The sequence below is a fragment of the Somniosus microcephalus genome, chromosome 3, assembly GCF_052327205.1.
Source record: "Somniosus microcephalus isolate GS21.2 chromosome 3, FLI_Smic_1.0, whole genome shotgun sequence".
Taxonomy (NCBI): domain Eukaryota; kingdom Metazoa; phylum Chordata; class Chondrichthyes; order Squaliformes; family Somniosidae; genus Somniosus; species Somniosus microcephalus.
The window spans coordinates 20127045-20154588 of record NC_140989.1 but is presented as its reverse complement, the minus strand read 5'-3'; the positions used below and the strand labels follow the sequence as shown (position 1 = coordinate 20154588).

The following is a 27544-nucleotide window of genomic DNA, read 5'->3' as shown; positions in this document are numbered from 1 at the left end:
TCTGAGCAAGTCTGATCATTTTTACATCAACGGATGTTGAATTCTGAGCACCTCTGTGCTGTGGGCCCAGACCCACTAAGGGGTGGAGTGAGACAGTCAAACTCATTTTTACAGAGGATCTTACAGCCAACAGAGGGAGGAGAGACTTTCAAGTCATCAGCCTTGAGTTGTGTTGAAGAGATGAAAGGGCAGTATGCTGACCCAATGCATCACCTAGCACTGTTTGGTTGCAGAAAGTCAGACGGTGTCGGGAGCGGGGCGGGCGGGGTGGTGGGGGGTTGGCGGGGGGGGCGTGTGGAGTTAAACAGCTTCAAAACTAACGTTACGTGAGAGGTGAAGTAAAATAAAAGGCATTTTCCCGTTGAGCTAAACTTCATGCCATTGACTCCTGTTTGAGGCTCTGGCCATTGGTGATGGTGTTCCTGTTGCTGCTTCGCACGGACGTCATACGCATGGCGGAGGTGCTCTGGAAATAGTTGGATGTCGAGGAATGCCGCTGCCTCTGGCACCTGAGGTGACTGTTAAAGTGCCTTCGGAAACTCTCGCTCAGCATGTAGAGGGCGAAAGGGTTGACGCAGGAGTTGCAGAAGCTCAGCACCCGGCCCATCACGGTGACCATGAGGTGCCCAAGGGAAGGGTCGATCTGGCCGTAGTGGAAGGAGCGGTACATGTACAGGACATGGTTCGGAAACCAGCACAGCGCGAACAGGCCGACAAACACCAGCACGATCTTGGCCAGGCGTTTTCGGGTTTCCACCTGGAAAGAGAGAAATACAGAGGAAGGTAAAAATCACCGGGCAGAACCAATCGACGCAAAGGGACATCAACAATGCTGTCACCACTTGCCCCTTCCTCAACTCAAATGGTTTCTCTGGCTCCAACCATTTCAGCTTAAGGTGGAGGGGAGTAACTATCTCCCCCCAGTTGCTGAGTGGGTAAATCCATTATTGTGCAGAATGATATTCCTTTACAACCAAGCACAGTAAGAAACATAGAAACATAGAAGATAGGAGCGGGAGTAGGCCATTCAGCCCCTCGAGCCTGTTCCGCCATTTAATGAGATCATGGCTGATCATCCAAATTCAGTACCCTGTCCCTGCTTTCTCCCCATATCCCTTGATCCCTTTAGCCTTAAGAAATATATCTAACACCTTCTTGAATATAAGTTGGCCTCAACTGTCTTCTGTAGAAGAGAATTCCATAGGTTCACCACTCTCTGGGTGAAGAAATTCCTCCTCATCTCTGTCCTAAATGGCTTACCCCTTATCTTTAGACTGTGACCCCTTGTTCTGGACTCCCCTGCCATCGGGAACATCCTTCCTGCATCTAGTCTGTCCAGTCCTGTTAGAATTTTATAAGTTTCAATGAGATCCCCTCTCATTCTTCTAAACTCTAGCGAATATAAGCCTAATTGACCCAATTTCTCCTCATACGTCATTTCTGCCATCCCAGGTATCAGTCTGGTGAATCACTCCCTCCATGGCAAGAACATCTGCCCCAGGTCCCTTTCCGAAACCTTGACTTGTCTTTCAAGTAGCTGGCCTGCCTACTGTGCACTGCTAGCATTTCTTGTTGTCACTCTACCACCAAAGAAAGAAAGACTTGCTTTTCGACAGCGCCTTTCACGACCTCAGGATGTCCCAAAGCGCTTTTCAGCCAATGAAGTACTTTTGAAGTGCAGTCACTGTTGCGCACGGCAAGATCCCACAAACAGCAATGTGATAATGACCAGATAATCTGTTTTTGTTAGTGATGTTGATTGAGGGATAAACTTTGGTCAGGGCACCAGGGCGAACTCCCCTGCTCTTCTTCGAAATAGTGCCATGGGATCGCTTTATGCCCACTTGCGAGAGCAGACGGGGCCTCGGTTTAACGCCTCATCTGAAAGACGGCACCTCCGACAGTGCAGCACTCCCTCAGCACTGCACTGAAGTGTCAGCCTAGATTTTGTGCTCAAGTCTCTAGGGTGGGGCTTGAACCCTCGACATTCCGAACTCAGAGGCAAGCGTGCTACCCACTGAGCCACGTCTGACAAGGCAACTGGTCTACAGACCCTACCCACTCCATTCGTGCGAGAAAGCTAAATTATCGCCACTGCGTCCGTTAACCCAGTTTCTTCAACTCCAATTACAATGAATACAGTTTCCCCAGATTACGCTGTCAACATTCAATAATTAATAGATGTAAACAGAAGGATGTAAAGGTTACATGGTTAGTGCTGCAAAGGAAACATGCATCATATTCCATCGGTCTTTTTAATGGATTCTGTTTATACCCTCCATTAAACATCCATTAGGCAAAGAACGAATGAAAATGTTTTTAATGGTTCACTGTACAGTGGGCATGTTCATTACTCTGTTGCTTTTATGCCTTTTTCTTGTTCCAGTTTTCTTAGGTTCTTATATGCAGGAAGGATTAGATCTCCTCCCATGACCTGCAAGGTTTATTTCCTAACCTGCTGCTGTTACTTGTTCAATTTTTATACATCTCCCCCTCCCTCCCTCCTTCCTCCTGCTGGAGTTCACCTCCATTCTGAGGCCCAATTCCACACGGTAAGATCACAGGATGGGTATGAGTGAGAAAAGTCATCTAACCCATCCCAGCTGATCCAGAAGGTCTCTATGGATCCCCCATCTCCCCCTCCTCCCACCCCCCCCCCCACCTCCCAGCAGCATCTTACTGTCCTAGGGCTTCACCTCCACTATCATATCTGGATGATTGGAAGTTCATTAATTTTATGTTGTCATGAGTAGTTTATAAAGCTCAGAAATTCCCTCCATACACCTTTCCACCTCACTAGCTCGATTAGCGAGGCTAAACATGGATCACTTAGAGGCAGAGACAGGAGAAATTATAATGGAGAATAAGGAAATGGCAGAGACAATAAACGAATACTTTGTATCTGTCTTCACGGTAGAAGACACAAAAAGCTATCCGGAAATAGTGGGGAACCAAGGGTCTAGTGAGAATGAGGAACTTAAAAAAATGAGTATTGGTAAAGAAATAGTACTGGAGAAATTAATGGGACTAAAAGTCAACAAATCCCCTGGACCTGATGGCTGACATCCTAGGGTTTTAAAATAGATGGCTACAGAGATAGTGGATGCACTGGTTTTGAACTTCCAGAATTCCCTTGAATTTTAGAATGGTCTCCACGGATTGGAAGGTAGCAACATAACCCCGCTATTCAAGAAAGGAGGGAGAGAGAAAACAAGGAACTACAGGCCAGTTAGCCTGACATCAGTAGTAAGCAAAATGCTAGAATCTATTATTAGGGATGTGGTAAAAGGGCACTTAGAAAATCGTAATAGGATTGGGCAGAGTCAACACGGATTTATGACAGGGAAATCATGTTCGACAAATCTGTTTTTTGAGGTTGTAACTAGTAGGGTAGATAGGAGGGAACCAGTGGATGTGGTGTATTTGGATTTTCAGAAGGTATTTGATAAGGTGCCACACAAGAGGTTGTTACAGAAAATTAGGGCTCATGGGATTGGGGGTAATATACTAGCATGGATTGAGGATTGGTTAACGGACAGAAAACGGAGAGTAGGAATAACTGGGTCATTTTCGGTTTGGCAGGCTGTAACTAGTGGGGCACCGCAGGGATCAGTGCTTGGGCCTCAGCTATTCACAATCTACATCAATAAATTAGATGAGGAGACCGAGTGTAATGTATCCAAGTCATTTGTCGAATGCATGTCTGAAAGTGGACAGACTAAATAATCAAAATTACTCTCTTCTCTTGTCAGGTTAATGTATTTCCACACTCAAATGTTAAGCCTAAAAGTAGCTCACAGAGGAATGTAATACAAGTGGGTAATTCTTTTTGTGTGCGGACTTATCCGATCACCAAATAAACCCTTCCATCACAGACAAAACCCACGCTTTCCGCGTTTTGCTACACAAATGCTTTTGCAATGATGAAACTCTGGTGTCCTATTCTGCTACTTCCCATTCCCATTCACCACAGAACAATCCACCACCAGGCAGTGAAGGAGAGGATTAAAGCTCAAAGTCCTTGCACCTTTACAATGGATGTTTAGTCAGCAGCACAAAGCACTGCAGAAACCAGCGCTTCAGGACAGCGAAAGACACAAAGGAGTCAACACGGACATTTCTGGACAACGCGATTCAGCCTTGGATACCATGAGTACAATCTGGAGGAATCAGATGGACGAGTGTGTCTCCGGATGCTTTATGAAATAACAATGAGACGGCTCAGGCCAAGCCAGAAATCGGGTGTCTGTCCTCAGGTCACCACAAGGTCATCTTCGCTGAACAAACAGATTATTAATTGGCCCAGAAATTCGGGTCTCCACGGGTGAGTACGCACGGGGTACTCACCCGTAGGCCCAATGGAAGTGCCAGTTTCCTGCATGCACTGCGCATCCGCGGGAAACCGGCACTTCCGTTCCCCTGAACGAAGAGGTTCAGAGTTCGAACGCGTGCGCGGAAGAGGCAGCGCGTGCGCATCGAACTTTGTTTTTTTTTGCAGGTTTTCCCGGGAGGGTAAGTCTCCAGAAGTTACACATTTAAAAAGCAGTCGCAAGGCCTGCTTTTTACAAGGTAAGTGGTGAATTAATTAAAATTAAAACATTTTTTCCACAGGTTTATTATTTTTAAATACTTTAAAGAAAGGTAAGTTTATTTTTAGCCCCGTTAGAAAATAAAATTATTTTTTTCAAAAATTTAATTAATTGTTTAAAATAGTTATTTCATGTAATTTATAGTTTATTTAAAAAATGTGATTTAAAAAAAAAATTATTTGACGATTTAGTGATGTTTTGGGGCCCGTAGCATTTATAAGTTTTGACAGCTCTTCCTGTCAAACTTATGAATGGGCATTTCCCTGCTCCGATTGACTCCCCATGGCCCACGTGATCCCAAGGGACGCATCGAACTAACTGCGCCCCTGGGATACGCAAGCACTGCGTGCCGGCAGTTGGAGCAGGCCCAGGATCAGAATCCCACGCAGGCCCACAGCTCAACGGTCGGCGCGCTAGGTAAGTGCAGGTCGGGGGCTTACACCCGCGGGAAGCCCCCGACCCGAATTTCTGGGCCAATGTTTACGAAGGGTCTTCGACCCGAAACGTTAACTCTGTTTCTCTCTCCACGGATGCTGCCCTGACCTGCTGAGTTTTTCCAGCATTTTCTGTTGTTATTTCGGATTTCCAGCATCCGCAGTATTTTGCTATCGTAAGATTGTTTACAACTCCTTTCATCAGGAGCAAACTACTGCTGTTCTCACTCTAATATAAATTCTAACAGAAGAGCTGTAGCGAGAAAGAACAAGCATTTCTACAGCACCTTTCATGACCTCAGGATGTCTCAAACGCGTTATACAGCACTTTTGAAGTGTAGTCACTGTTGTAATGTAGGAAACGCGGCAGCCAATTTGCGCACAGCTCCCACAAACAGCAATGTGACAATGACCAGATAATCTGTCATAGGAAATAACAACAGAAAATGCTGGAAAAACTCAGCAGGCCAGGCAACATCCGTGGAGAGAAAATAGAGTCAACGTTTCGAGTCAAACCCTTTGTCAAGACTGGAAAGGCACAGGAAATGAAATAGATTAAGAGGCCAGGCTGGGAGAGAACAAAAGAGAAATGAAGAGACATTAAGAGGTATTCAAAACGAGACGAGATGGTGATAGGACTAGTGGAGACAAAAGACGGCTCTAGATTAGGTGTGAAATGTGCTGGCAGAATGGGAGACAGCTGCCATGTGGGAGAGAAAAATAAAGGGGGGGGGGAAGCCAAAACAAAGGTGTGGATAAAAAATAAGCCAAAATGTAATGGGGGCCGAGGTTATGATCTGAAATTGTTGAACTCGATGTTGAGTCCGGCACGCTGCAGAGTGCCTAATCGGAAGATGAGGTGCTGTTCCTCGAGTTTACGCTGAGCTTCCGTGGAACAATGCAAGAGCCCGAGTACAGTGAGGTCTGAGTGGGAATGGGGCGGTGAATTAAAATGACAGGCGACCGGAAGCTCGGGGTCATCCTTACGGACTGAACGGAGGTGTTCCACAAAGCGGTCACCCAATCTGCGTTTGGTCTCCCCAATGTAGAAGCAAAGACACACACAAGACAGTCACTAAGGGAATGCATAAGAGTGATGAGTTGATTTCTTGATGTCATATTGGATGGATAGATGTATAACGTTGGATTGGAAAGTTTGCTATGTGGTGACTTTTATTTCAGCATTGTGGCCAAGAGGACACTGTGATGGTCAGTAACAGAGGGAAGGGAGGGTGTAGGACTAAAGTTGAAAGGGGAATTGGGGTTGTGGTCACTGGTACTGCAGGCGGAGGATTCCAACCCAGATATCCTGGCCAGAAAAGGGCTGTCTGGGTTGCATCCTTCCTTCTGCTTCCTCCTATTCTGCGTCTTTTTCTCTTCTGCATCTTCCTCTTCCCTTTGCGAGCGGATGCAGTAAATCTGAAATAAAAGCATAAAATGCTGGAAATACTCAGCAGCTCAGGCAGCATCTCGACCTGAGATGTGAATTCTGTTTCTCTCTCCATGGATGCTGTCTGGCCGGCTGAGTATTTTCGATCTTCTCAGAGGTCTTCCTTTACCATCCAAGGCCTTGCAAGCATCCAGCAGCACTCCCTGCACCTCCTGCACACTTAAAAAACTTTAAACATGTATTGCACCAAGCCACTACTTCAATAAAATTTTAAAAATGCAAGCCAAAAACTTAAATGCCAACTTACCTAAAAGATGTGTGTGTCCCTTTAAGGAGTACTGACAGCGTCTCTGTCAGTCTGCTGCACGCTCACTTTTCAGAGCAAGCTTAGGACCCAGCGCTGAACTCAGCGCCAAGGTCGAAGTTTGCAGACGTGGCGTCAGGTCAGAGTTGCACGCCGACTGACGTCAGGCTATCTTCATTTACATCTCCTGGGCCAGCACTGCTATCGGCAGGGCTAAGGCCCTCACCAAAATGGCGGCCGATGAGTCCCGTGCCAGAGAAGGGCGGTAGTGTGACGGCCACCATTTTTTGTCAGGATAGCAGCGCAAATGTGTGGTGGCAAGTAGCCCAATTTCTAGCCCAATGCATTTGAGATACAGATCAGCCATGACCTAATTGAATGGTGGAACAGGCTCGAGGGGCTGAATGGTCTTCTATTCCTGTGAACCACAGGCACACCAACCGTTTTCTGCATAGAAAGCTTCCACAAACAGTGAATCACCAGTTAATCTGGCTATGGAAGGAAGGAACGTTGACCAGCACAACATCCTGTTCCTTTCTAATAGTGCCACGGGACCCTTGACATCTTGGGTTTATCATTTCATCACAGCCCCTCCGACAATACCCTGGCCTATCAGTGGCGTGTGGGCCAGCGGCCTTTACCCAATGAACCATGGGGAACCCCAGGGAAACCCTTCTGTATGAAACCTGAATGGATTCCGACAGCTGCAGTTGGAACAAAACAATTGGTTGTTGCTGGTGTATTCACTGGAATGCAGCCTCTTCTCCAGTCCCTCTGCTGTGGTGAGGCAGCTTCAGTCAATTCAATTGATTCAGCAGCTACCGACACAGCTGCAGATCCAGAATCTGACTCCAAGCACCATCTGTCAGGCACTGCTTAAACTGTGCATAACCTGCGTCAGTCGCCCCTCGGTCCCAGTTACATTGCGGCTACCAATCTGACTTCAGGGGCTTCATCAGACGGATCTCAGCCTGACTGCGATCACACAAAAGTATGTAAACAGGGACAAGGGGAGGCTATCAGGCCCCGCAGCAAGCAACAGTGCAAACTCGCCCACTTGTCAATTTAATTCTCCGCTCCACTCCCACTCTGTCCTCGGCCTCCTACACTGTTCTAATGAAGCTCAACGGAAGCTCGAGGAACAGCAACACATCTTTCGATTAGGCACTTTACAGCCTTCTGGACTCAACATTGAGTTCAACAACTTCAGACCATAACCACTGCTCCCATTTTTTCCAGACAGCAGTTGTTAGTAATGATTCTGCTTTTTTCAATTCCAGCTCCTCTAGATCCATCTTTTGTTTCTTAACTTGTCCCATTACCATCTCCTTTTGCCTTGCCCCATCATCCCTTTTGTCTTTTAATCTCTCCTGCCTTCCACCCTATCACAGACCTTCCCTTTTCTTCTTTCCTCCCTTCCCCCTTTCCCTGCCCCTGTACTTGCTTAAAACCTGTTCCATCTCCAACTGTTTCCAGTTCTGACGAAGGGTCATCGACCTGAAACGTTAACTCTGTTTCTCTCTCTCTCCACGGATGCTGCCTGACCTGCTGAGTGTTTCCAGCCTTTTCAGTTTTTACTTCAGATTTCCAGCATCCGCAGTATTTTTGCTTTTGTAACAGTGCAACCTCGTTAACTAGTCACCTACCCCCCGCCCCATCCCCCCACCACCCCCTTAATCACACAATTCCCCCCCCACCACCCCTTAACGACACCATTCCCCCCCACCACCATCTTAACCACACAATTCCCCCCACCACCCCCTTAACCACACAATTCCCCCCCACCACCCCCTTAACCACACAAATCCCCCCACCACCCCCTTAACGACTCAATTCCCCCCCACCACCCCCTTAACCACACAATTCCCCCCCCACCACCACCTTAACCACACAATTCCCCCCCACCACCCCCTTAACCACACAATTCCCCCACCACCACCACTTTAACGACTCAATTCCCCCACCACCACCACCTTAACGACACAATTCCCCCCACCACCCTATTAACCACACAATTTCCTTGGACAGGCAAAAAAAGAAATGCTGCCCAGTTTTTTCCTTATTCATTCTTAGTGTGTCTGCCAATGTCTCCCTTAATTTTGGGGGGGGGGCGCGCGGCCCCCTTGAGGGGTTACGGGGCCCATTCATAGCTTCGAAACTTAATGTTGGAAAAGCTGTGTGGGACCGGCAAACAGCCGCGCAGCTTAGAGGGAACGTTGGTGTCGGTACAGCTGGCATAACCCATCGTACTTGCCCTGGTTTGGCGCTTGAAGTTAAGAGTGAACCACATTAGTATTGGACAGGAGTCACAAATGGGCCAGACCGGGTAAGGACGGCGGGTTTGCTTCCCGAATGGACATGAGTCAACCTGTGGATTTTTACCAAAATTCCTCAGCTTCATGGTCAGTTTTACTGATTCCAGATTTTTATTTCCAGATTTTTTAAAAACTGTATTCAAATTTTCAAATTGCCATGGTGGGATTTGAACACACATTCTCTGGATTATTAGTCCATCACCATTACATTACCATACCCTATATAGAATCATACAGCCCATCATGCCTGTGCCAGCTCTTTGAAAGAGCCCTGTGCTCGCTGTCCGGCATCGGCTCCCAGTTAAGCCATGCCTCAATTTAAAAATTATCATTTAACAACAGAAAACGCTGGAAAAACTCAGCAGGCCAGGGCAGCATCGGTGGAGAGAGAAACACAGTTAACGTTTCAGGTCGATGACCTTCCGTCAGAACTGGGAAAAAAAGCAGGAAATGGAAAGCAAGTTTGGGGGTTGGGAAAAGGGGGAGGGGATGAAAGAACAAAAGGGAAGGTCAGTGATAGGATAGAAAGCAGGAGAGATTAAGAGACATTGAGAGATATTCAAGGCGAGGGGAGGTGGAAATGGGGCAGGTTAAGGAACAAAGGTTGGCTCTAGATGGGGTGTGAATTGCGCTGGCAGAATGAAGGACAGCTGAAGGGAGGGAAGAAAAAACAAAAAGTGTGGATAAAAAAAGAAGAAAATATATATATATGTGATAGGGGCCGAGGTTATGATCTGAAATTGTTGAACTCTATGTTGAGTCCAGAGGGCTGCAGAGTCCTTGTTTGCAAATCCCTCCATGGCCTCCCCCTTCCCCCCCGCCATCTCTGTAATTTCCTCCAGCCCCACAACCCCCCGAGATATCTGCCCTCCTCCAATTCTGGCCCCTTGAATAGCCCCGATTTGAATCGCTCCACCATTGGCGGCCGTGCCTTCAGCTGCCTGGGACGAAGCTCTGGAATTCCCTCCCTAAACCACTCCGCCTCTCTACCTCCCTTTCCTCCTTTAAGACGCTCCTTCAAACCTACCTTCATCTGCCCTGTGATCTCCTGATGTGGCTCGGTGTCAAATTTTGTTTGATAATCGCTCCTGTGAAGTGCCTTGGAACATTTTGCTATGTTAAAGGCGCTATATAAATACAAGTTGTTGTTGTTGAGCTATACTCCCAGCTAACTAGTAACGCTCTCTGTAACTAGAAATATCATCTCTCATGAACTTGCCAAAGTCCCTTTTTTAGGATGTAGCAACTCCCTGCCCATCGCATGTGACAATGTGCACCAACTGGTGTGACACGTGTTAGAAGGACTCATAAGGTTATCCGTTCTCTCATAACAGTTCATAAATCGCATACGAAGCCTTCAAGGTTCCCAGGAAGGTCCCACCTAAAAATTCTTAAAACACGGCTTCATACTGGATTGGAGTTATACTGCAGCTGGTGCGATTGGAAGAGGGCCTTTTGGAGGAGGCTTTGCTCAGCTTGACTTTACTCTGCTGGGCCATCAGATTAGCACCTGGCATTGACCTCCTGGAGGCACGGTCTGCATCAATGCCCATCTGAAAGGCCAATGTGGTGGCATAGCCATTAGTTTAACCCTATCTCTGTAACCTCCTCCACCCCCACAACCCTCCAAGATCTCTGCACTCCTCCAATTCTGGCCCTTTGCGCATCCCTGATTTTAATCGCTCCACCCTTGGCTGCCTTGCCTTCAGCTGCCTAGGCTCTTAGCTCTGGAATTCCTTCCCTAAACCTCTTTGCCTCTCTCTCCTGCTTTAAGATGCTGAGTTAAAGCAACCTAATTGTAATCTTACAAAATCCGCTTCCTGTCACAAGGTACTTATATATAATAACAGTAGTCCTACAGCAGAAATATCCAGTCATACAAGGTCAGCAGGACTGACCCTAATCGTAAGTATATGTGATTTAAATAGCTGAATACGGAACTATTCTGTAGAACATAGAAATATAGAAAAATAGGAGCAGGAGTCGGCCATTCGGCCCTTCGAGCCTGCTCCGCCATTCAATATGATCATGGCTGATCCTCTATCTCAATACCATATTCCTGCTCTCTCCCCATATCCCTTGATGCCTTTTGTGTCTAGAAATCTATCTATCTCCTTCTTAAATATATTCAGTGACTTGGCCTCCACAGCCTTCTGTGGTAGAGAATTCCACAGGTTCTCCACCCTCTGAGTGAAGAAATTTCTCCTCATCTCAGTCCTAAATGTCCTACCCTGTATCCTGAGACTGTGACCCCTCGTTCTAGACCCCCCAGCCAGGGGGAACATCCTCCCTGCATCCAGTCTGTCTAGCCCTGTCAGAATTTTGTACGTTTCAATGAGATCCCCTCTTATTCTTCTAAACTCAAGTGAATACAGGCCTAGTCGACCCAATTTCTCCTCATACGACAGTCCTGCCATCCCAGGAATCTGTCTGGTGAACATTCGCTGCACTCCCTCTATGGCAAGTATATCCTTTCTTAGGTAAGGAGACCAAAACTGCACACAGTACTCCAGGTGTGGTCTCACCAAGGCCCTGTATAACTGTAGTAAGACATCCTTGCTCCTGTACTCAAATCCTATAGGGCTAGAGAAGAGAGTTTTGTAAGGGATCTTATATACATAAAGCCGGAATAGTGTTTGGTTATATGCCTAAGGAAGTTAGGTCAAGTCCACACTGTGCACCTACGGAACTCGCTACCACGTGGAGTAGAGGAAGCGAATGGCATAAATGCATTTCAGGGGAAGCTGGATAAACACGCGAGGGAGAAAGGAATAGACGGATAGCCTGATAGGGTGAGGTGAAGAGGGGTGAGAGGAGACTCGTGTGGAGCATAAACACCGGCATGGACCAGTTGGGCTGAATGGCCTGTTTCTGTGCTGTAGATTCGATGGAATACTGCACAAGCTTGGTGTTGAAGGTAAATCCAGGCTCTGGTTGAGGCCTAACATCAGATTTACTCCAGGCAACTTTAGTATTGATGTGAAGTGAAAAGCACTTCACAACATTTGCAGTATTAATGTGCCCGAAATCTTTGCAATGTAAATGGAGTCTCACTCTACCTGACTTTATATTTATATTTATGCAAGATGCAAGGATTGAACTTCCAACCCAGCAGTCTGTAATTAAGCTGAATAATATCATGTGGCAGCTGTATGGCTGCATGTTTCAATGCTTAGAACAGCAGGTGTAGTTTTAACAGTGGAGTTATTCATTGAAAATGTTGACCTGAAGCATGTATTAATCAAAAAGGAAAGCTTGATGGGTTTTTCTAAAGCCAGCTGTGTCCCAAGGGAGTGTCGCACAACCACGCTCTTTATAATATGTACAGGGCCATAGTACAAATAAATGTTAAGATGTCTAAAAATGTTAAAAAGTCAAATTTCAAGGCACTGTATCTGAATGCACGAAGCATTCGTAATAAGGTAGATGAATTAACAGCGCAAATAGATGTAAACGGATACGATATAATTGCGATTATGGAGACATGGCTGCAGGGTGACCAAGGCTGGGAGCTGAATAGCCAAGGATATTCGATATTTAGGAAGGACAGGCAAAAAGGAAAAGAAGGTGGGGTGGCCTTGTTAGTAAAGAATGAAATCAGAGCAATAGTGAGAAAGGATATTGGCTCAGAAAATAAAGATGTAGAATCAGTCTGGGTGGAGCTAAGAAGCACCAAGGGGCAGAAAACATTGGTGGGAATTGTCTATTGGCCTCCAAACAGTAGTGGTAATGTAGGGGATGGCATCAAACAGCAAATTAAAGATGCATGTAAAAAGGGTACTACAGTAATCATGGGTGACTTTAATCTACATATAGACTGGCCAAACCAAATTAGCAATAATACTGTGGAGGATGAATTCCTGGAGTGTGTACGAGATGGTTTTTAGACCAGTATGTTGAGGAGCCAACTAGGGAACAGGCTATCCTAGATTGGGTATTGTGCAATGAGAAGGGGTTAATTAATAATCTTGTTGTGTGAGGTCCTTTAGGGAAGAGTGACCATAACATGATAGAATTCTTCATTAAGATGGAAAGTGAAGAAGTCCAATCTGAAACTAGGGTCCTAACTCTAAACAAAGGAAACGACGGTGGTATGAGAAGTGAGTTGGCTATGATAGATTGGGGAGCTTCATTAAAAGGCATGACGGTGGATAGGCAATGGCTAACATTTAAGGAACGAATGCATGAATTGCAACAGTTATACATTCCTTTCTGGCGCAAAAACACAAAAGGAAAAGCGGCCCAACCATGGCTAACAAAAGGAATTAAGGATAGTATTAGATCCAAAGAGGATTCATATAAATTTGCCAGAAAAGGTAGCAAGCCAGAGAATTGGGAGCAGTTTAGAATTCAGCAAAAAATGACCAGGAGATTGATTAAGAGGGGAAAAACAGAGATTGAGAGTAAACTTGCAAGGAACATAAAAACGGACTGTAAAAGCTTCTACAAGTATGTAAAAAGAAAAAGATTAGTGAAGACAAATGTAGGTCCCTTACAGTAAGGAATGGGAGAATTTATAATGGGGAACAAGGAAAAGGCCGAGCAATTGAACAAATATTTTGGTTCTGTCTTCATGGAAGAGAACACAAATAACTTCCCAGAAATGCTAGGGAACCAAGGGTCTAGTGAGAAGGAGGAATTAAAGGAATTTAGTAATAGTAAAAAAATAGGGCTGGAGAAATTAATGGGACTGAAAGCCGATAAATCCCCAGGGCCTGATAATCTGCATTGCAGAGTACTAAAAGAAGTAGCCATGGAAATAGTGGATGCATTGGTTGTCATCTTCCAAAATTCTAAAGATTATGGAACAGTTCCTGCAGATTGGAGGATGGCAAGTGTAACCCCACTGTTTAAAACATAGAAACATAGAAGATAGGAGCAGGAGTAGGCCATTCGGCCCCTCGAGCCTGCTCCGCCATTCAATGCGATCATGGCTGATCATCCAAATTCAGTACCCGGTCCCTGCCTTCTCCCATACCCCTTGATCCCTTTAGCCTTAAGAAATATATTCAACTCCTTCTTGAATATATTTAATGTATTGGCCTCTACTGCCTTCTGTTGTAGGGAATTCCACAGGTTCACCACTCTCTGGGTGAAGAAATTCCTCCTCATTTCTGTCCTAAATGGCCTACCCCTTATCCTTAGACTGTGACCCCTGGTTCTGGACTCCCCGACCATTGGGAACATCCTTCCAGCATCTAGTCTGTCCAGTCCTGTCAGAATTTTATAAGTTTCAATGAGATCCCCTCTCATTCTTCTAAACTCCAGCGAGTACAAGCCCAATCGACCCAATCTCTCCTCATACGTCATTCCTGCCATCCCAGGTATCAGCCTGGTAAATCTTCGCTGAACTCCTTCCATGGCAAGAACATCCTTGCTCAGATAAGGTGACCATAACTGTACACAATACTCAAGATGTGGTCTCACCAAGGCCCTGTATAACTGCAGCAAGACATCCTTGTTCCTGTACTCAAACCCTCTTGCTACGAAGGCCAACATGCCATTTGCCTTCTTAACCGCCTGTTGCACTTGCATGCTTACCTTCAGCAACTGGTGCACAAGGACACCCAGGTCTCGTTGCACTTCCCCTTCTCCCAAGGAGGGAGAGCGAAAACAGGGAACTACAGCCTAACATCAGTAGTAGGGAAAATGCTAGAGTCTATTATAAAGGATGTGATAACAGGACACTTGGAAAATATCAATGGGATTAGACAAAGTCAATGGATTTATGAAAGGGAAATCATGTTTGACAAACCTACTGGAGTTTTTTGAGGATGTAACTGGTAGAATAGATAAGGGAGAACCAGTGGAGGTAGTGTATTTGGATTTTCAGAAGGCCTTTGATAAAGTCCCACATAAGAGGTTTGTGTGCAAAATTAAAGCACATGGGATTGGGGGTAATATACTGGCCTGGATTGAAAATTGGTTAACAGACAGGAAATAGAGAGTAGGAATAAGTGGGTCTTTTTTGGGATGGCAGGCGGTGACTAGTGGGGTACCGCAGGGATCAGTGCTTGGGCCCCAGCTATTCACAATATATATCAATCATTTGGATGAGGGAACCAAATGTAATATTTCCAAGTTTACTGACGACACGAAACTAGGTGGGACTGTGAGTTCTGAGGAGGATGCAAAGAGGCTTCAAGGCGATTTAGACAAGTTGAGTGAGTGGGCAAATACATGACAGATGCAGCATAACATGGATAAAATTGAAGTTATCCACTTTGGTAGGAAAAACAGAAAGGCAGAGTATTATTTAAATGGTGATAGATTGGGAAATGTTAATGTACAAAGGGACCTGGGTGTCCTTGTACACCAGTCATTGAAAGCAAACATGCAGGTTCAGCAAGCAGTTAGGAAGGCAAATTGTATGTTGGCCTTCATTCCTGGGATGGCAGAAGAGATTGGGTCGACTAGGCATGTATTCACTAGAGTTTAGAAGAATGAGAGGGGATCTCATTGAAATTCTGACAGGGCTAGACAGACTGGATGCAGGGAGGATGTTTCCCCTGGCTGGGCGGTCTAGAACGAGGGGTCACAGTCTCAGGATACAGGATAGGAAATTTAGAACTGAGATGGGGAGAATTTTCTTCACTCAGAGGGTGGTGAACCTGTGGAATTCTCTACCACCAGAAGGCTGTGGAGGACAAGTCACTGACCTCAGATCAGTGTGGTCCACTGAAATTAAGTGATCTAACAGAATTGGACTCGGATGCGCTATGACCTAGGATGAAACTGGTTTAAGATCATATCATTTCAGAGCCGTAAGATTGCTGGGAGAGGTGAAAGAGAGGAAGAGAGGATAATTTCATCTCATCACCTTACAAAGAAAGACTTGCATTTATACAGTGCCTTTCACGACCTCAGGACGTCCCAAAGCGCTTTACAACCAATGAAGTACTTTTGAATTGTATTCACTGTTGTAATGTAGGAAACACAACAGCCAATTACACACAGCAAGCTCCCACAAAAAGCAAAGATAAATTACCGGATGATTCGTTTTTGGGATGTTGGTTGAGGGATAAATATTAGGCGGGACTCCCCCGCTCTTTGACAAATAGGGCCACGGGATCTTTTACATCCACCTGCGAGGGCAGACGGGGCCTCGGTTTAACGTCTCCTCTGAAAGAAGGCCCCTCCGACAGTGCAGCGCTCCCTCAGCACTGCACTGGGAGTGTCAGCCTGGATTACATGCACAAGTCTCTGGAGGTGGGATAACAACAGAAAATGCTGGAAACACTCAGCAGGTCTCACAGCGTCGGCAGGAAACCTAAGCGGCAGAGCGGGGTATAAAAGTCCCCAGAGACCAGGTAAGGCCTCACAGCCTCGGCGGGAATCCTGAGCGGCAGAGCGGGGTATAAAAGTCCCCAGAGACCAGGTAAGGCCTCACAGCGTCGGCGGGAAACCTGAGCGGCAGAGCGGGGTATAAAAGTCCCCAGAGACCAGGTAAGGCCTCACAGTGTCGGCGGGAAACCTGAGCGGCAGAGCGGGGTATAAAAGTCCCCAGAGACCAGGTAAGGCCTCACAGCGTCGGCGGGAAACCTGAGCGGCAGAGCGGGGTATAAAAGTCCCCAGAGACCAGGTAAGGTCTCACAGCGTCGGCAGGAAACCTGAGCGGCAGAGCGGGGTATAAAAGTCCCCAGAGACCAGGTAAGGCCTCACAGCGTCGGCGGGAAACCTGAGCGGCAGAGCGGGGTATAAAAGTCCCAGAGACCAGGTAAGGCCTCACAGCGTCGGCGGGAATCCTGAGCGGCAGAGCGGGGTATAAAAGTCCCCAGAGACCAGGTAAGGTCTCACAGCGTCGACGGGAAACCTGAGCGGCAGAGCGGGGTATAAAAGTCCCCAGAGACCAGGTAAGGCCTCACAGCGTCGGCGGGAAACCTGAGCGGCAGAGCGGGGTATAAAAGTCCCAGAGACCAGGTAAGGCCTCACAGCGTCGGCGGGAATCCTGAGCGGCAGAGCGGGGTATAAAAGTCCCCAGAGACCAGGTAAGGCCTCACAGCGTCGGCGGGAAACCTGAGCGGCAGAGCGGGGTATAAAAGTCCCCAGAGACCAGGTAAGGTCTCACAGCGTCGGCGGGAAACCTGAGCGGCAGAGCGGGGTATAAAAGTCCCCAGAGACCAGGTAAGGTTGACCAATCTCCAGTCTCCAGTCTGGAAGGAGAGAGGTAAAAAGTAATCCAAGTGTGACGTCACCAGAAAGCGGGTAAGTGATTGGTTGGTGAGTATTTCTCCCTTTTAAGCTTAAATCTCTTTGGTTTATAGTTCTAAGGTGTGATATTCACCATCTAGAATCGGGGCAGAGGATATTTAAGAATAATATTAATAAATTTAATTAATTACATAGAATGGGAGATCAGGTGATGTGTTGCTGCTGCAATATGTGGGAGCTGGTGAACACCATTGATGCTCACGGTGATCACATTTGCAGTAAGTGTTGGCTGCTCGAGGAACTCCGGCTCCGTGTTGAAGAGCTGGAGTCCGAGCTTCAAACACTGAGACACATCAGGGAGGGGGAGAGTTACCTGGACTCTGTGTATCACGAGGTAGTCACACCAATTAGATTAATTAATTCAGATGTAGTCCGTGGCCAGGGTCAGGATGGTGTGACTAGAAGTGAGGCAGGTACGGAGATCCAGGAGGTAGTGTTGGAGGAGCCGCAGCCCTTGCACTTGTCCAACAGGTTCGAGGCTCTTACTCCCTGTGGGGACAGGAGCAGGGACTGCAGGGAGGATGAGCAACCTGGCCACAGCACCGTGGAGCAGGGGGCCATTCAAGTGGGGGGAGTTGAAAGAAATGTTGTAGTGGTAGGGGATAGTATCGTTAGGGGGATAGATAGAGTTCTTTGCAGCCGAGAGCGAGAATCCCGAAGGCTGTGTTGGCTGCCCGGTGCCAGGGTTAAGGACATCTCCTCTGGACTGGAGAGAAACTTGGAGTGAGAGGGGGAGGATCCAGTTGTCGTGGTCCATGTTGGTACCAACGACATAGATAGGACAAGGAAGGAGGTTCTGCTGAGGGAGTTTGAGCAGCTAGGAGCCAAATGAAAAGCAGAACCACAAGGGTAATAATCTCTGGATCATTACCTGAGCCACGAGCGAATTTGGCTAGGACAAATAAAATTAGAGAGTTAAATGCGTGGCTCAAAGGCGGGTGTGGGAGAAATGGGTTTTGCTTCCTGGGACACTGGCACCAGTACTGGGGCAGGAGGGAGCTGTTCCGTTGAGACGGGCTTCACTTGGCTAGTGCTGGGACTAGAGTCCTGGCGGATCATATAACTAGGGCTGGAGAGAGGGCTTTAAACTAACTAGTGGGGGGGAGGTTCCTAGAGGGCAAATAATAAAAATGACAACAGAGAAGGTCATAGACTTAGGTAGCAGTGGGGAAATTAAAAACCAGAGCGTGTCAGGAAGGGGCAGAAGGTATGGAGTAAAAGGTAAAGTAATAAAAAGGGCAAAAGCAGGAACTAAGTGTCACAAAACATCTTTGAAAGTTCTCTATCTGAATGCACGTAGCATTCGTAACAAAATAGACAAGTTAATGGCACAAATAACTACATATGGGTATGATCTTGTGGCCATTACAGAAACATGGCTGCAGGGTGACAATGCCTGGGAATTAAACATACCAGGTTATTTAACGATCAGGAAGGACAGGCAGGAAGGAAGGGGAGGTGGGGGGGCTATGTTAATAAAGGAAGGAATCACTGTAATACAGAGAAATGATATTGGGTCAAAAGATCAGGATAATGAAACAGTTTGGGTGGAGGTAAGGAATAATAAGGGGAAAAAAACACTCGTGGGCGTAGTCTATAGGCCCCCGAACAGTGGCAACTCTGTTGGACGGAGTATCAATCAGGAAATAGTTGAGGCTTGTAATAAGGGAACATCTATAATTATGGGGGATTTCAACTATCATATTAATTGGACAAATCAAATTGGGCAGGGCAGCCTTGAGGATGAGTTCATTGAGTGTATTAGGGATGGGTTTCTTGAGCAGTATGTAACTGAACCGACCAGGGGGCAAGCAACCTTAGATCTGGTCCTGTGTAACGAGACGGGATTAATTAAAAATGTCCTAGTAAAGGATCCCCTTGGAATGAGTGACCATAACATGGTTGAATTCCATATTCAATTAGAGGGTGAGAAGGTTGGATCTCAAAGAAGCGTGCTAAGCTTGAATAAAGGAGACTATGAAGGTATGAGAGCGGAATTGAGTAGAGTGGATTGTGAAAATAGATTAAAGGGTAAGACGATACATGATCAGTGGTGTACATTTAAGGAGTTATTTTACAGCTTCCAAAAAATATATATTCCACTGAGAAGAAAAGGGTGTAAAAGGAAAGACAGCCATCCGTGGCTAAGTAAAGAAATTAAGGATAGTATTCGACTAAAAACAAGGGCATATAAGGTAGCCAAATCTAGTGGGAGGATAGAGGATTGCAAAAACTTTAAAAGACAGCAAAAAATAACAAAAAGATTGATTAAGAAAGGGAAGATAGATGCTGAAAGTAAATTAGCAAAAAATATAAAAACAGATAGTAAGAGTTTTTATAGTTATATAAAAAGAAAAAGGGTGGCTAAAGTAAATGTTGGTCCCTTACAGGATGAGACCGGGAAATTAATGGTGGGAAATATGGAGATGGCAAAAACACTGAATGAATATTTTATGTCAGTCTTTACAGTAGAAGACACTAAGAATATCCCAACACTGGACAAACAGGGGGCTAAAGGGGGGGAGGAGCTAAACACGATCAAAATCACTAAGGAAATGGTACTCGGTAAAATAATGGGACTCAAGGCAGATAAATCACCTGGACCTGATGGCTTACATCCTAGGGCCTTGAGGGAAGTGGCGGTAGGGATTGTGGATGCATTGGTAATAATTTTCCGAAACTCCCTCGACTCGGCAAAGGTCCCGGCAGACTGGAAAACTGCTAATGTAACACCCTTATTTAAAAAGGGCAGTAGACAAAAGGCTGGAAACTATAGACCGGTTAGCCTAACATCTGTGGTAGGTAAAATTTTGGAGTCCATTATTAAGGAGACAGTAACAGGACATTTGGATAATCATAATTTAATAGGACAAAGTCAGCATGGCTTTATGAAGGGGAAGTCATGTTTGACAAATTTGCTGGAGTTCTTTGAGGAAGTAACGTATAGGGTGGATAAAGGGGAACCAGTGGACATAGTGTATTTAGACTTCCAAAAGGCATTTGACAAGGTGCCACACAAAAGATTATTGCTTAAGATAAAAAATCACGGGATTGGGGGTAATATTCTGGCATGGATAGAGGATTGGCTATCTAACAGAAGGCAGAGAGTTGGGATAAATGGTTCATTCTCAGACTGGCAATCAGTAACTAGTGGTGTTCCGCAGGGGTCAGTGCTGGGTCCCCAACTCTTTACAATCTATATTAACAATTTGGAGGAGGGGACCGAGTGTAACATATCAAAGTTTGCAGATGATACTAAGATGGGAGGGAAAGTAGTGAGTGAGGAGGACATAAAAAACCTGCAAGGGGACATCGACAGGCTAAGTAAGTGGGCAGAGATTTGGCAGATGGAATACAATACTGGAAAGTGTGAGGTTATGCACTTTGGCAGGAAAAATCGTAGAGCAAGTTATTATCTTAATGGCAAGAAACTGGAAAGTACTGAAGTACAAAGGGATCTGGGGGTCCTGGTGCACGAAACTCAAAAGGTTAGTATGCAGGTGCAGCAAGTGATTAAGAAGGCCAATGGAATGTTGGCTTTCATTGCTAGGGGGATAGAATATAAAAATAGGGAGGTATTGCTTCAGTTGTACAAGGTATTGGTGAGACCGCACCTGGAATACTGCGTACAGTTTTGGTGTCCATACTTAAGAAAGGACATACTTGCTCTCGAGTCAGTACAAAGAAGGTTCACTCGGTTAATCCCGGGGATGAGGGGATGGACATATGAGGAGAGGTTGAGTAGATTGGGACTCTACTCATTGGAGTTCAGAAGAATGAGAGGCGATCTTATTGAAACATATAAGATTGTGAAGGGGTTGGATCGGGTGGATGCAGGGAAGACGTTCCCGATGATGGGTGAAACTAGAACTAGGGGGCATAGTCTTAGAATAAGGGGCTGCTCTTTCAAAACTGAGATGAGGAGGAACTACTTCACTCAGAGGGTGGTAGATCCATGGAATATGCTGCCCCAAAAAGCTGTAGAAGCTACATCATTACATAAATTTAAAACAGAAATAGACAGTTTCCTAGAAGTAAAGGGAATTAAGGGTTACGGGGAGCGGGCAGGAATTTGGACATGAGTCTAGGTTCGGATCGGTCATGGCCCTGTGGGTAGCGGAGCGGGCCCAGGGGCCGTGTAGCCTGATCCTGCTCCTATTTCGTGTGTCTAATTCTGTTAGATTCAGGAGATGGTACTGTGATAGTGGATTGGCGGTTAGGATCAGATCAGCCATGATCTTATTGAATGGCGGAGCAGGCTCGAGGGGCCGATTGGCCTACTCCTGCTCCTATTTCTTATGTTCTTATGTTCTTAGGTCAGGCAGCATCGAGGAGAGAGAGAAACAGAGTCAACGTGTCGAGTCGGGGACCTTTCGTCAGAACTCTGGAGGGGGAATTGAACTCATAGAAACATAGAAACATAGAGATAGGAACAGGAGTAGGCCATTCGGCCCTTCGAGCCTGCTCCGCCATTCAATGAGATCATGGCTGATCTTCGTCTGAGATCATAGCTGATCTTACCAGCTCAGTACCCCGTCCCCGCCTTTTCTCCGTAACCCTTAATCCCCTTAGCCTTCAGAAATATATCCAATTCTCTCTTGAAAATATTTATTGAATTAGCCTTCGCAGCCCTCTGTGGCAGGGAATTCCACAGGCTCACCACTCTTTGAGTGAAGAAATTCTTCCTCATCTCTGTTTTAAATGATTTGCCCGCTATTTTTAGACTGTGGCCCCTGGTTCTGTGCTCCCCGGCCATTGGAAACATTCTCTCTGAATTCAGCCTGTCCAGGCCTGCCATAATTTTATATGTTTCGATGAGATCCCCACTCAATCTTCTAAACTCCAGTGAGTACAAGCCCAAACGATTTAATCTCTCTTCGTAGGTCATTCCCGCCATTCCAGGTATCAGCCTGGTGAATCGCCGTTGCACTCTTTCCATGGCAAGAACATCCTTCCGCAGATGGGGCGACCAAAACTGTACACAATACTCCAGATGCGGTCTCACCAGCACCTTGTACAGCTGTAGTAAGGTATCCCTATTCCTATACTCGAACCCCCTTGATATGAAGGCCAACATACCATTTGCCTTCTTAATCGCCTGTTGCACCTGCATGCTCTCCTTCAGTGACTGGTGCACAAGAACACCCAGGTCCCTCTGCACTTCCCCATCTCCCAATCTATTGCCGTTTAGATAATAATCTACCCTCCTGTTTTTACCCCCAAAGTGGATAACCTCGCATTTATCCACATTATAGTGCATCTGCCACGTATCCGCCCATTCCCCCAACCTGTCCAAATCGCACTGTAGCCTCCTGACATCCTCATCAGAGCCCACCCCTCCTCCTAGTTTAGTGTCGTCAGCGAATTTGGAAATATTGCATCCAATTCCCTGATCCAGATCATTTATATATATTGTGAACAGCTGGGGTCCCAGGACAGATCCTTGCGGCACCCCGCTGGTCACTGCCTGCCACTCCGAAAACGAGCCGTTTATTCCAACTCTCTGTTTTCTATCCGCCAGCCAGTTCTCTATCCACGTTAATACTTTGCCCCCAATCCCATGAGCCTTAATTTTGCATGATAATCTTTTGTGTGGAACCTTATCGAAGGCTTTCTGGAAGTCAAGGTACACCACATCCACTGGCTCTCCCCCATCTATTTTACCAGTTACTTCCTCAAAAAATTCCAGCAGATTAGTCAAACACGATTTACCCTTTGTAAATCCATGTTGACTCTGTCCGATCCTTTCCCCATTTGTCAAGTGCTCCGCTATTTTATCCTTAATAATGGACTCTAGCATTCTGCCCACAACCGATGTAAGGCTTACTGGTCTATAATTCCCTGCTTTCTCTCTACCCCCCTTTTTAAATATTGGGGTAACATTAGCTACCCTCCAATCCACGGGTACTGTTCCCGAGTCAATGGAGTTCCGGAAGATGATCCTTAGAGCATCTGCTATCTCCAGGGCCACCTCCTTAAGTACCCTAGGATGTAGTTTATCAGGCCCCGGGGATTTGTCGGCCTTCAGTCCCCTCAACTTACCCAGCACCATATCCCTAGAGATACTAATTTCTGTCAGCTCCTCCCTCTCATTAGTCCCTATGTTTGCCGATATTCCTGGGAGGTTATTTGTGTCCTCCTTTGTGAATACAGAACCAAAGTATGAGTTTAATTGGTCTGCCATTTCCTTATTCTCCATTATATATTCTCCCGAATCGGACTGCAAGGGACCGACTTGGGATTTTACCAGTCTTTTCCTCCTGATATACCGATAAAAGCTTTTGCAGTCTGTCTTTATGTTTGCTGCAAGTTTACTTTCGTATTCTATTTTCCCCTTCCTGATTAATCCCTTTGTCCTCTTTTGCTGTATCTTGTACTGCCCCCAATCTTCCGGTCTGGTGCTTTTTTTTGCCAGTTGATATGCCCTTTTTTTTGATTTTACGCTGTCCCTAATTTCCCTCGTTATCCACGGTTGAGTCACCTTTTTAGGTTTATTTTTGTGCCAAACCGGTATAAACATGTTCTGGAATTCTTCCATCCTATCCACTGTCAATCCCCCCAGAAACACCACCCAATCAATCTTACCCAATTCCCGTCTCATACCCTCGTAATTCCCTTTATTTAAGTTCTGGACCTTAGTCTCTGATTCAATTTCCTCACTCTCCATCTCGACTGAGAGCTCGATCATATTATGATCGCTCTGATCCAAGGGGCCTCGTACAAGAAGATTGCTGATAAGTCCCTTCTCATTGCACAATACCCAGTCTAAAATGGCCTGATCTCGAGTCGGCTCCTCGACATATTGGTCCAGATAACCGTCCCGAAAACATTCCAGGAATTCCTCCTCCTCAGAATTTTTACTAGTTTGGGTAGTCCAATCAATATGTAAATTAAAGTCACCCATGATGACAGCTGTGCTCTTATCGCACGCTTCTCTAATTTCCCTTTTTATGCCTTCCCTCACCTCCATATTACTATTTGGAGGCCTATATATCACACCCACTAACGTTTTCCTCCCCTTGCTATTTCTCATTTCTACCCATACAGATTCCGTTTCATCCGAGTTAATATCCTTCCTTTGCATTGCATTAATCCCCTCCTTTACCAGCAATGCTACCCCACCTCCCCTACCTTTTTGCCGATCCTTCCTAAATATTGTATATCCCTGGATGTTAAGTTCCCAGCCTTGCCCACCCTGCAGCCACGTTTCTGTAATCCCAATCAAATCATACTTGTTTACCTCTATTTCCACAACTAATTCATCCACCTTGTTCCTAATGCTTCTAGCATTAAGATACAAAGCCTTCAGGCTTGCTTTTTTCACACTCTCATTATGAATTAGTTTGGCCCTTTGTGTTTCTCTCCTTTGCTTATTGCTTCTCACCTTTCTACCATCTATTTCTGACTTCATATGACTTCCCTCTTTTCCACTACCTAGGTTCCCATCCCCCTGCCAAATTAGTTTAAATCCTCCCGAACCGCCCTAGAAAATATTACCCCGAGGACATCGGCTCCCTCACAGTTCAGGTGTAGACCGTCCCCTTGGTACAGGTCACTCCTCCCCAAGAACTGGTTCCAATGCCTCAAGAATTTAAATCCCTCTCCCTTGCACCACTGCTCAAGCCACGTATTTAGCTTATCTATCTTACTCTCTCTAAACTTATTAGCTCGTGGCACTGGTAGCAATCCAGAGATTACTACCTTTGAGGTCCTACTTTTCAATTTAGCTCCTAACTCCCTAAATTCAGCTTGAAGGACCTCCTCCCTCTTTTTACCTACATCGTTGGTACCTACATGTACCACGACAACTGGCTGATCCCCCTCCCCCTTCAGAATGCTCTGCACCCGCTCCGAGACATCCTTGACCCTTGCACCAGGGAGGCAACATACCATCTTGGAGTCTCGGTCTCGGCCACAGAAACTCCTGTCTATCCCCCTTACAATTGAATCCCCTATCACTATAGCCCTATCCCTCTTTTTCCCGCCCTTCTGTGCAGCAGAGCCAGTCATGGTGCCCTGAACCTGGCTGCTGGTGCCTTCCCCTGATAAGTCATCTCCCCCAACAGTACCCAAAACGGTAAACCTGTTTTGGAGGGAGATGACCGCAGGTGACTCCTGCACTACCTTCCTGCCTTTACCCTGCCTTTTGGTCACCCATTTACTGTCTGAGCTAGCCTTTACCTGCGGTGTGACCAACTCACTGAATGTGCTATCCACAAGATCCTCAGCATCGCGTATGCTCCAGAGTGAGTCCATTCGCAGCTCCAGCACCGCCATGCGGTCCGCTAGGAGCTGCAGCTGGACACACTTCCTGCACACATAGTTGTCAGGGACAGTGTCCCTGATTTCCCACATGGCACAGGAGGAGCATGACACGGGTCTGAGCTGCCCTTCCATGACTTAACCCTTACAAGACCCTTTTATTTACTACGATTTAGCTTAATTATTGAATTCTACTTAGAATAAGTTTGTGAAAGTACTCACCAACCAGTCACCTATCTGTTTTCTGGTGTTGTATTTTCACTGCCGCCTCCTGTCCTGGAACCTTTTCCACCTAGGTTAGGCTCCTGAAATAAAATAAATTGAACCTACCTTTTCAACTTCCCCTAACCCCTAAAAGGTTAGAGGAGGTGGAAGGGTGGGAGACACTACACTGTAGTGTTTCGGGTTTAGGAACAGCTCCACTTATATAAGAGTTACTGGCCTCCTGCTCTCCTGACTGCACCAGCTGTGAAAGAAAAAGCCCGCGAAAGGTGAGCTTTTAAACTCACCAGTTACTGGCTTCCTGCTCTCCCGACTGCCCCAACTCAAAGCCTTCTAACCCTGCGGAGAGAGCATTACCCACTGAGCCACAGCTGACACTGGTGCGCAGTTAACAGTCAGCTCCCAGTGTTGCTGGCTTACTGTTGCTACCTCAACACAGCACCCAAACCCAGGCAACCTCTATTCTTACAAAAGCAAAATACTGCCGGGTGCTGGAAATCAGAAATCAAAACAGAAAATGCTGGAAATACTCAGCAGGTCAGGCAGCATCTGTGGAGAGAGAAACAGAGTTAACGTTTGAGGTCAATGACTCTTCGTCAGAACTGGAAGAAGCTGGAGATGGAACAGGTTTTTGAGCAGGTGTAGGGGCAGGGAAAGGGGGGAGGGGCGGACAGAACAAAAGGCAAGGTCTGAGATAGGATGGAAGGCAGGAGAGATTAAAAGACAAAAGGGATGATGGGGCAAGGCAAAAGGAGATGGCAAAGGGACAAGTAAAGAAACAAAAGATGGGTCTAAATGAAGTGCATATGGGAATGGCAGAATCGTCAACACCTGCCATCTGAAAAACTAGGGGCCGAGGTTAGGGTCTGAAATTGTTGAACTCGATGTTGAGTCCAGAAGGCTGTAACATGGCTAATCGAAAGATGAGGTGCTGATCCTCGAGCTTACGCTGAGCTTCATCGGAACAGTGTAAGAGGCCGAGGACAGAGAGGTCAGAGAGGGAGCGGAGCGGAGAATTAAAGCGACCTCTGTTTGTTGTGTATGTAACCTGTTCCACCTTAAGAGAGCTTAAGCCTGTTCCACCTTAAGAGATGTACTACTTTCTCAGGCTGCTGTAGACGTAATACCGGGGGTGAACACACCGGTATATAAGCACTGTGCAGTAATCTTGTATTCAGTATAGTCCCTACCTCCAACCAGTAAAGACCTGTTTTTATTGTTACTCATTAGTCTGTGTCTTAATTAACTAAATAATTCACAGACTTAACACTGGCGACGAGTCAGGTTCTTACCCTGCGGCAGTTATTCCACGGCGGTTGAAGAGAGGTTTCAAACCACACCACCCCACTGGAAGCGACAGGCATTAGGACCCTGAAGCCTCCATCAGCTTGTGAACCGGAGTAGAAGACAGGGCTGGGGAAGACAGGTACAGGGCGATAGCGATCGGCAGATAAGGGCCGGGCCGCTTTGAAGTGAGGGGCGCAGCCGGGCCATCGATCGCAACCACCAATAAGGGCCGCACTCGGGCTGAAAGGGCAGCGGCTGCAGAAATTGAAGGCGCGAGAGCCGCGGTGCACAGCGCGGGCCATCGATCGCGATCGGGAGATAAGGGCTTTGGAGTGCGAGGCGCAGCCGGGCCATTGATCGGAAGCACTGATAAGGGCCGGGCCGCTTTCAAGTGCGAGGCGCAGCCGGGCCATCGATCGCATCCGCTGATAAGGGCCGCACTCGGGCGATCGCGGCGAAGATAAGGGCCGCACTCGGGGGCTGAAGGGAGACGGCGTCGGGGGACGGGTGAAGACCGCCAAGCGCGGGAA

The 27544-nt window shown here is 46.6% G+C and overlaps 1 protein-coding gene across 1 annotated transcript in view; it reads right to left on the bottom strand.

The window, feature by feature from the left end:
- Positions 1–373: 373 nt before the first annotated feature.
- Positions 374–27544, bottom strand: part of nmbr (neuromedin B receptor) — a 255458-nt gene continuing 228287 nt past the window's right edge. The window contains exon 3 of the mRNA XM_085977288.1: positions 374–757. Within this exon, the coding sequence (XP_085833414.1) occupies positions 374–757 (384 nt within the window). The remainder of the gene's footprint in view (positions 758–27544) is intronic.